The sequence below is a fragment of the Oryctolagus cuniculus genome, chromosome 7 (assembly GCF_964237555.1).
Source record: "Oryctolagus cuniculus chromosome 7, mOryCun1.1, whole genome shotgun sequence".
NCBI lineage: Eukaryota > Metazoa > Chordata > Mammalia > Lagomorpha > Leporidae > Oryctolagus > Oryctolagus cuniculus.
Genome location: NC_091438.1, coordinates 44,374,767 through 44,385,133, shown reverse-complemented (window position 1 = coordinate 44,385,133; position 10,367 = coordinate 44,374,767). Strand labels below are relative to the sequence as shown.

The 10,367-nt window shown below is 56.3% G+C and overlaps 1 protein-coding gene across 2 annotated transcripts; it reads right to left on the bottom strand.

Moving 5' to 3' along the window:
• Positions 1-527: 527 nt before the first annotated feature.
• On the bottom strand, positions 528-4,747 carry RAB13 (RAB13, member RAS oncogene family). Of its 2 annotated transcripts, none has more exons than XM_002715478.5 (8): positions 4,477-4,747; positions 3,426-3,486; positions 1,960-2,020; positions 1,680-1,757; positions 1,473-1,562; positions 1,292-1,357; positions 1,150-1,203; positions 528-1,003 (listed from the first exon to the last, which is right to left on the bottom strand). In XM_002715478.5, the coding sequence occupies exons 1-8, from the start codon at positions 4,598-4,600 to the stop codon at positions 926-928; spliced, it is 612 nt and encodes a 203-aa protein (XP_002715524.1). In that variant the 5' UTR covers positions 4,601-4,747; the 3' UTR covers positions 528-925. The 2 variants fall into 2 exon arrangements, with proteins under 2 accessions (XP_002715524.1, XP_069933787.1); XM_070077686.1 differs by having other exon boundaries at positions 1,960-2,368; positions 4,477-4,710.
• Positions 4,748-10,367: the final 5,620 nt, after the last annotated feature.

Here is a 10,367-nt window from a genome sequence, read left to right as displayed (position 1 = left end):
AGCGGATGGAAGATCTCTCTCTGTAACTCTGACTTTCAAATAAATAAATGAATCTTTAAAAAACAAACAAACAAACAAACAAACAAAAACAACTCGGTATTTCAAATGAAGTGAAAAATAACTAAATAAAAATTTCTAAAAATTCGAAAAGCGTGAGGGAGGAAAACCAGACAGTGATGCCCACCACACAGGGAAATGCCCATGTGGCAGAATGAAAGAAGCGGGCACCGGGCATCAGGCAAACGCCAGCTCCTGTTCCTCCCCGGCTGGCGTGTGAGAGTCCCTCTCCGGCCACAGGTCCTGTGTGCAGGAGGAGGCTCTGCCGCGCAGCCCTCGGGAGCCCACGTGCAGCGAAGACGCGCAGGTCCTCAGGACCTGCTACCGCCTGCTCCTCACGGAGGAACCAGCTGGAGGAGGGGTGGGGCCGGGCCGGGCCAGTGCCACAGGAACCCACACTCGAGGGGCATGAACTGGATTTGAGTGGAGAGAGAATTTGGATAATAAAGCAACGCGTGCAAGGCAGGGACGTCTGTGCAAACGGTGGCCTTTAATGCTGACAAAGACCGTGCAGAGTGAGAAAACTTCAGGCTGCCGCCAGGCCAGCCTCTCCCGGGGCCCTGACCTCTGATCCAGTAACAGACTCTTTCGTGTTTGCTTGAAAACCCAGGGCAGGGCTGGGGCCCGAAGCCGCCCGTGCCTCCCCGCCTCCTCCCTCTCCGCCTCCCTGCTCACCTTCTGCCACTTCCTCAAGGCTCGCTCCTCCCTTCTCCCTGCCTCTCATTTCCCTCGCTTCTTCCTTTCCTCTCTCCTTCTCTCCTTTCTCCTTACCATCTACCCTCCTACCCCTCCTACCCCTCCAAGGCCCTCAGCCCCGCGCGCCCCAGGTCCGGCCGCCTGGCGTGCGGAGGGGAGGCCCGCCCGGTCCTCAGCCCAGGGAGCACTTGCTGGCGTTCCGCTTGTCGCCGGTTTTCAGCTGGGTGCCAGGGGTCTTGCTGCCATTTCCCTGGAGCGAGAGAGAAGGGCCGGGGCAGGGTGTGAGTGGGGCGGGAAGCCGCCGAAGTCGCCCGCCCCGGCGGGGAACCTGAGCGCTCCGCAGCTGTCGCTCCCAACACAAGAGCAGCCGCACCCGGCGCAGCGGACCCAACTCACCGATCTGCGGCCTCCAGACTTGAGCAAGATGTCCCGGGCCAGGCAGCTGAAAGCCTACAGGGGGGAGGGGAGGTGGGCAGAACGGATTGTGGGGGTAATGAATCTGTCGAGCACTATTGCATCTATGGAGGGGGCGGCTCACCTCATCCACATTCACGCTGGACTTGGCACTTGTCTCGAAAAACCGGATTCCATGCTCCTGGGCCAGCTGCAGCGGGTAAAGTGTGTGTGTGTTGGGGGGGAGGAGTTGGGAAAGGGTGGGAAGCCGAGTCCTCAAGTCCTCCATACCCGCCCAGGCGCAGGAGGCCCTGCCTGGCGCTCACCTTGGTGGCCTGCTCCTTCCGCACCTTCCTCTTGGCCTCCATGTCACACTTGTTCCCCAGCAGGAGGCGCTCGACCCCAGCAGAGGCATTCTGGGGGCAAAAGGGCAGCACAGGCGAAGTCGGGGTTCTGCCCGCGCTACAGCGCCCCTCATCCTCCAGCAGGGTCTACACAATCCTCTCACCTCCACCTCCTCCGGGGAGTCCTACCTCTTTGATGCTTTTCATCCAGTTCTGAATGTTCTCGAAGGATTTCTCATCTGTGATGTCGTAGACCAGGATGATGCCCTGGAAATGGCATCATTGTCTTGCTTAGGCGTCCCACTGCCTGCTAAGTGCCCTGCAGGTCCCTCTCGGCTCTCTAAATGCTGGGCCACCGTGGGCCGCCCCCACGCCCCCCATTGTCCCTGCGCCAGCCCCACCCTCTGCTCCTAAAGCTGCAGGCATTGTCTTGTGGCACCAGCCCTTCAGCAGGCACGGGCTTCCATACCATGGCTCCGCGGTAGTAGGCAGTGGTTATGGTCTTGAACCGTTCCTGGCCAGCCGTGTCCCTGAAGAAGCAGGTGTCACAGGGTGGGATAAAATCGGGAGTTTTCCAAGGGGAGAAAGGAGAACCCCCCCCCCCAAGAACTTAGCTTTTGCAAGCTGGGCATTTGATCTAGTGGTTAAGATTCCATGCATCTCATATCAGAGCGCTTGGCTTTGCCCCCTTGGCTCAAGCTCTGGATTCCAGCTTCCTGCTACTGCAGACGCTGGGAGGCAGCAGCGATGGCTCAAGTGCTTGGGTTCTTGCCACCCACGTGGGAGCCCCGGATGGAGTTCCCAGCTCCTGGCTTTGGTCTCTGGCCCCTTGAGGGCATTTGGGGAGTGAACCAGCCATGAGAGGTCTCCCTGCCTCTCTGATAAATAAAACAAAAAGCGAAAAGTAAAGACTCCAGCTTCTGCAACACAGGGAGACTGGAAGGCCGGACACAGGGAACAGTACGGGGGAAGGGATGACAGATGTCGCTTGTCGTGCTGTTTCCCTTCAAGAATCTTACATGATGTCCTTCGGGAATCTTACATGATGTCCTATGTTCCCGACTGGTCTGACCATGCGCTCTTGGTGTGCTTTTTGTTTTAGTTTGTTATTTTTTCATGAGAAAGGCAGAGAGAAGACACAGAGATCTCCCATCCTCTGATTCATCCTCCACTGCCTGCAGCACCCAGGGCTGGACCAGATGAGTGGGGAGCCAGGAGCTCCATCTGGGGCTCCCATGTGGGCGGGAGTGACCCAGTCACTCGGATCACCACCTGCTGCTTCCAGGTGTGCATCAGCAGGAAACAGGGGCAGGGGCTGGGGGGTGTCAGGGGCTGAGCTGGACTTGGAGCCCTGAGACTCCGATGGGGGAAGTCCCATCCTAAAGGCCGCGTCCAAGGTGTCGCCCATTTATCCGTTGACTGCTAGCTCCATGCCAAGCACTGTGTAAGGCTCACTAGCTGTGTGTGTGTTATTTTATCCAACCTGGCCTATGCACATGAGTCATGCCTTAGTGTCCTCTTTAACAAGGGAAGACACGGCTTTGGAGAGGCCGGCTGGCCAAGCAGAGTCAGGGGGCAGAATCAGCATCTGAGTCCCGGTCTGCTCTCATCTGTCACATCCTGATGCTTCTCCCAAGCCTCGGGCCACGTAAACACCTGCTTGCTTTCCGGGCCTACCAGAGTCTAGAGAGAGAGCACCGGACTTGGGGCTGCGGCACCGGACTTGGGGCTGCGGCTTGCCGCTGTTTAACTGCTTTGGAGCCTGTTTCCAGATACTAGCTCAACAGACACCTGTTGCCGGTGTCAGAAAATGCTGGGGAGCCAGGGAGGCAAGAGCGGGACGCTGAAGGTGGTCGGGAGGCAGGAGGGAAGGACACGGAGGGCAGGGGTCGCAGGGGCCCTGAGGAAGCCTTGGCCAGGCGGAGAGTCTCTCACCAGACTTGCAGTTTGATCTTCTTCCCCTCTATGTCCACGGTGCGGATCTTGAAGTCGATTCCTAGCGGGTAGGAGTGCACGAGCTGAGGCGTGTGCACGTGGATGCGCGAGTGTTAACGTGTGTGCTGGCAGAGCCAGAACTTAATTCTGCCGGGAAGGTGACCGCCCAGCACCCTTGTTGGAAGAGGCCGGCAGCTTTATTTGTGGGGTCAGCTGACCCTCTGGACTTGGGGTGTCTGGATTTGGGGACGTGGGGGCTCAAGGGGGAGAAAATCCTGCCGCTGACAACTTTCTCAGTCCAGCCTCTCCCCGCCCCCAACGCGGACTTTCCCGTCCCTGTTTCCTGAGGGCTCTTTACCCCGGGCGCCGCGGCCCCTGCTGGCCCCGGGGATAAGGAGGAAGGGGTCAGGTCCCTGGTGCCGGCCCGTGGGAGTGAGCTGGTGGGCCAGGCTCGGAGCCAACGAAGTCTGAGGCGAGGCTGAGCTGGGAAAGGGGCGTTTCTCTTGCCCTTTGTCAGCGGTGTGGTCCTGAGAGTCTCCCACCCCACGCCGGCTCATTCCCCAGGCCAGAGGAGGTGGGGGCAGATGGAGGGGGTTGGGGAGACCCGGTTCTTCCCGGCAGGAACGCGGGCGCCTCCCGCACACCCGCTGGGGCCCTCTGAGTCACCAGGCTGACTCAGAGACCCCGAAAGTCCCCTTCTCCCCGCCCTGCCGGCCGGGCTGACCCTCCACGAGCCCCTGCCCGAAGCCTGGGCAGTGACCGCACGGCAGGGGTGGCAGGGCTGCCAGGGGACGGAGTGGCGCTCAGTGGACGGAAGTGGCCGGCAGCACTGGGGACAGGCTCCCGGGAGGGGCGCAGGCATTGTGGAAAGTGGTCTCAGGCGTCCAGCGCCGAGGATCGTGAGGGCAGAGCCGCGCCGGCGCGGGTGCGGGGAGCCCGGGGTCGGGGGCGTGGGCAGCACCCGCCAAGCTCGGCGGGAGCGCCCGAGGCAGGGGTGGAGGGAGTGGCGCTTGGGGACCCCCAAGGACGAGGCTGCGGCCCGGGGGCTCACCGATGGTGGAGATGTAGGTGCTGTTGAAGCTGTCCTCGGCGAAGCGAATGATCAGACACGTCTTGCCCACCCCCGAGTCCCCGATCAATAGCAACTTGAAGAGGTGGTCGTAGGCTTTGGCCATGGCGGACACTGGGGGCGCCGGTGGGCGGGCAGACAGAGCCGCCGGCCCCGGGCCGGACCAGGAGGAAGTTTTCCTCGCGGTCCGCCCAGGCTCCGGGAGCTGGCGGAGGCGGTGCCGCGCTGTCCCCGCCCCCTCGGCCGCCCCGCGCCTCCGCCGGCCCGGCCCGCAGCCCTCTGCCAACTGTTGCTCCCCTCCTTCGGCCTCGCTCTTCCGTTCTGGGGCCAGAGGGGCCGGGGTGAAGGGAAAGGGGGTGTAACCTCGACGCCCACAGCCGCGGGGCTTTGGGTCCGAGGCTGAGGATGGACGGTGGGGAAGGCACCGGGAACTGACCGGAGTCGGGGGCGGACTTTTGCAGGGGAGCTCGCGGCCTCCTAGGGGCTGAGCGGATGGCGGTCTTAGAATTCTGCAGTTCCAAACCCTTAGTTCCGCGAATCCCAACTCCCTTTGAAAAAAGCGGGAATGCCCAGAGGTGGAGGTTATTTGTTGAGTCAGTCTGCCCCCTGGTGGGACAGAGTGGAAATTAACGCGAATGATAACAGAATCGCCCGGTTACACCCCAAGCGCACACACTGGCCAGCGAGTGATCTCTGCTTAGGGAGCTCAAGAAGATAGAAAACGTCTTTCTTCATATGGACTTTTAAAACAGATTTATTTGAAATGCAGAGTGACAGAGCCAGAGGGAGAGACGAGAGGGAGAGATGGATACCGTGCATCACATGGTTCACTCCTCGAATGTTTGCAACGGCCAGGAGCAGGCCAGGCTGAAGCCGGGGGCCTGGACCTCCACCCCGGTCTCCATCTGGGCCACCATCTGCTGCCTTCCCAGGTGCAGTAGCAGGGAGCTGGATCTGCGGGACTGCAATATGGGACGGACAGCTTCACCCCCCGGGGCCACAACACTCCTGGATCTTCTAACATGGTCCTGCTGGGGCTAGTCCTCCTGACTGCTTAACGAACAGGCTGTGACTCTGCAGCTTTGGCAACAGAGAGGCTGGAGTATGCGGAGCACGGCTATAAAGAAGCAGGTTTATCTTGGTCTTTGGAAAAAAAACCAGGCAGAACACCTGCTTCTTTAGTGGTGGGACTAGCAGCGTCCCCAGTGAAGGTGTGTGCTGGCTGCGGGAAGGCATCTTTGGCTCCACTTACCCTCCTTGCAGTGTTCACCTTAATGTGATACCTCCTTCGACACAATGTTTCAATCTCCTTCTTCCCTTCTCTCTCCTGTCACAACCCGTGAGTCTTCCCCATTTCTCCTCTCTGACAAAACTATGCTCCCCTGTCCTTTGTTTTTTATTTTTTTGACAGGCAGAGTGGACAGTGAGAGAGACAGAGAGAAAGGTCTTCCTTCACCGTTGGTTCACCCCCCAAATGGTCGCTACAGCCAGCGCGCTGCGGCGGGTGCACCACGCTGATCTGAAGCCAGGAGCCAGGTGCTTCCTCCTGGTCTCCCATGCGGGTGCAGGGCCCAAGCACTTGGGCCATGCTCCACTGCACTCCCGGGCCACAGCAGAGAGCTGGACAGGAAGAGGAGCACCGGGACAGAATCCGGCGCCCCGACTGGGAGACTGGGACTAGAACCCGGGGTGCCGGCGCCACAGGCGGAGGATTAGCCTAGTGAGCCGTGGCGCCGGCCAATTTGTAAATTTTTTAAATTTTTATTTATTTGAAATGTGTAGAGACAGGGGCTGGCACTGTGGTATAGCAGGTTCAGCTGCCATGTGCAATGCCAGTCATTACATATGGCCATTTGAGGAGTGGGCTAGTGGATGGAAGATCTCTCTGTAACTCTGTTTTTCAAAAAAAAAAAAAAAAAAAAAGTGTAGGGGCCAACGCTATGACGCAGTGGGTTAAAGCCCTGGCCTGAAGCGCCGGCATCGCATATAGGCACCAGTTCTAGTCCCGGCTGCTCCTCTTCCAATACTGCTCTCTGCTATGGCCTGGGAAAGCAGTAGAAGATGCCCCAAGTCCTTGGGCTCCTGCACCCATGTGGAAGACCTGGAAGAAGCTCCTGGCTCCTGGCTTCAGATTGGCGCAGCTCCAGCCGTTGTGGCCATCTGGGGGAGTGAATCAACAGATGGAAGACCTCTCTCTGATCCAGCTCCCTGCTGATGTGCCTGCAAAAGCAGGACAGAATCCAGCAACCCAACTGGGACTAAAACCCAGGATGCCAGCGCTGCCGTTGGAGGATTAGCCTAGTGAGCCATGGTGCTGGCCATTTTATTTATTTATTTATTTATTTATTTATTTGAAAGGCAGAGTTTCAGAGAAAAAGAGAGACAGACTGAGAGATCTTTCCTCTCCGCTGGTTCACCACCCAGATGGCTGCAATAGCTGGGGACAGGCTGAAGCCGGGGGCCAGGAGCTTCTGCCGGGTCTCCCACGCGGGTGTAGGGGCCCAAGCACTTGGGCCATCTTCTGCTTTCCCAGGTCATAGCAGAGAGCTGGATGGGAAGTGGAGCAGCCAGGACTTGAACTGGCATCCACACTGGGATACTGGCATCACAGGCTGCAGCTTTCCCAGCTGTGTCATAATTGCTCTTACATTTTCATGGCTCGTCCTCATCAAAATCTGCTCACCATTTTTCATCGTATTTTGTCTGCATCTGGACTTTCCATCCCTAGCAATGTATTACCCGCTCTTCGCATGTGCTGTATTTGTGCGGCATGTACCCTGCTGTGCTGGAGCCTCCCCATGGTTCTCTCCCCTTGGCTCTAATCTCAAAGCAACAGTGTCTTCTACCCTCCTTGTTTGTACCACCTTCATTCTGCTTGTGGGTTCTGCATTCGCAAACTTTTTTAAAAAAGATTTATTTATTTATTTGAAAGATAGGCAGAGGCAGAGAGAGAGAGAGAGAGAGAGAGAGAGAGAGAGCGCGAGCACACTTCCATCCGTTAATTCACTCCCCAGATGGCCACAACAGCTGGAGCTGTGCCCATCCGAAGCCAGGAGCCAGGAGCTTCTTCCGGGTCTCCCATGTGGGTACAGGGACCCGAGGACTTGGGCCATCTTCCACTGCTTTCCTAGGCCATAGCAGAGAGCTGGATTGGAAGTGGGACAGCTGAAACTCGAACTGGCACCCATAAGGCACTACAGGCAGTGGCTTTACCTGTTATGCCACAGCGCTGGTCCCTCATAAACTCTTCCCACAGATCTTTGCATGCTTGGCCATGTATCTTTCAGATCCTGTGGTTTTTAGCTGGGACTGGTTTTTATCGACTCATTGAGAACAGACTGTGCACATTCTCTCCCCCTCCCCCGAGTTTGTTTATTTGAAAGTCAGAGATGGGTGGTGGGGGGGTAGACAAATGGCCACAACGGCCAGGCCAGGCTTGAGCCAGGCTAAAGTCAGTAGCTTCATCTGGGAATCCTACGTGGGTACAGGGGCCCAAGGACTTGGACCATCTTCCACTGCTTTCTCAGGCCATTAGCAGGGAGCTGTATTGGAAGTGGAGCAGCCGAGACATGAACCAGTGTCCATAAGGGATGCTGGCACTGCAGGCAGCGGCTTTACCGGCTATGCCAACTCCGTTCCATGTGCCCCTTTAGTGGTTAGGCCATGGTGGGATGTATTCACATGACAGAAGCAAAGATTACAAATTAGGGCTGCCTTCCAGAGAGCTGGTTATTAAAACTCAACCAGCACACCCTTGCCTGGACCGCACACTTCTTCCCCTTGGAATTAACAAGGCCCCCAAGTGACATTTGGGTTACCTTTGTTCTTTCTGACAAATGGACATCTGAACCCTTTGGTCATTATTGTAGCAGGCAATAACGATCCTTTCTTTTCATTCTCTGGTAAAGGCAGTGCTGCCAAGATTAGAAATCCTGGGGAAGACCAAGCAGTGAACACGTGGAGATGCAAATGGACACAAATCTTTGAGAGACTTCTCAATGTACATTCCAGGGTGGGAGCATCTGGCCTACCAAGGCCACCTCAGGAGGGATTCAAAATTCAGTAAATTGGGGCCAGTGCTGTGGCTAGTGGGCTAAGCCTCCACCTGCAGCGCCAGCATCCCATATGGGTGCCAGTTCGAGTCCCACCTGTCCACTTCCGAGCCAGCTCTCTGCTATGGCCTGAGAAAGCAACATAAGGCGGCCTAAGCCCTTGGGACCCTACACCCATGTGGGAGACCCGGAAGATGCTCCTAGTTTCTGGCTTCGGATCAGCACAGCTCTGGCTGTTTGGGGAGTGAATTAGCAGATGGAAGATTTTCTCTCTCTCTGTCTCTCTCTCTCTCTGCTTCTGTGTAACTTTGCCTTTCAAGTAAATAAAATAAATCTTAAAAAAAAAAAAAAGAAATTCAGTAAACCTACAGCAGGCTGATTTTCTTCTTTCTTTTTTTAAAGATTTATTTATTTGTTTATTGAGAGGTAGAGTTACAGAGAGAGGGAGAGACAGAGAGAGGGTCTTCCATTCACTGGAGCTGGGCTGATCTGAAGCCAGGAGCTTCTTTCCAGCCTCCCACACGGGTGCAGAGGCCCAAGCACTTGGGCCATTTCCCACTGCTTTCCTAGGCCATTGGCAGGGAGCTGGATCAGAAGTGGAGCAGGCGGGCGCCGCGGCTCAATAGGCTAATCCTCCACCTTGTGGTGCTAGCACACCGGGTTCTAGTCCCGGTCGGGGCACCGGATTCTGTCCTGGTTGCCCCTCTTCCAGGACAGCTCTCTGCTGTGGCCCGGGAAGGCAGTGGAGGATGGCCCAAGTGCTTGGGCCCTGCACCCCATGGGAGAACAGGAGAAGCACCTGGCTCCTGCCATCGGATCAGCGCGGTGAGCTGGCCGCAGCGTGCCAGCCGTGGTGGCCATTGGAGGGTGAACATACGGCAAAAGGAAGACCTTTCTCTCACTCTCTCACTATCCACTCTGCCTGTCCCCCCACCCCCCCCCCAAAAAAAAAGTGGAGCAACTGGGACTCAAACTGGAGTCCATATGGGATGCTGGTGCCACAGGCTGAGGCTTAACCTACTACACCACAGCAGCAGCCCCCAGCAGGCTAATTTTTAAGTTGATAATTTTGTGTGACCTGTTAGTGATGCTATAAATCTCCACATGACCCTTGGCAGAAGAAAGGTTTCCCAACCCTGGCTACTCTTAACTCAACTATTTGATTCCCAGGGACTTGCCACAAATACAGTCACATAGGTACAAAGGAGTATGTGTGTACATCTGTAAATGTAGGTACACAGATGTGTCTCTAGGCCTTCACAGATCTATTTGTATGTGTGGACATATATATGTAAAGATATATTCGGCTGTATTGAAACATATTCTCTTAGACAATTTATTTAACTTCTCTGGGCAGCAATATCAAAATCTATACAATGTGTAACAACCAAAGAGTTTCTGTGAAGATGAACATATTTAAAGCAATCAGTAAGTACTGAATACATGTTTATTTATTTATTTTAGTTTTTTGAAACACAGGGTGGCAGAGAAGGGGTGGGGTGGGAGGGAGAGAGAGAGGGGGAGAGAGAGAGATATGGATCAATTGATTGACCTTCCGTTGGCTGTGTCAGCCCTCAAATACCCACAACAGCCAGGGCTGGGCCAGGCTTAAACCAGGAGGCAGGAACCGCATCCGGGTCTCCCACATGGGTGCAGGGACTCCAGCAGTCCAGGCACTCTCTGCTGCCTCCCAGGCACCGTAGCAGGAAGCCAGACTTGGACGCAGTAGCGGGACCCTAACGGGGCACTTCCACATGGGATCGAAGCTGCGGCTTCCCCTGCTGCACAACAGCAGCCCTGTGTTTCATTTTTTTAAAAAAA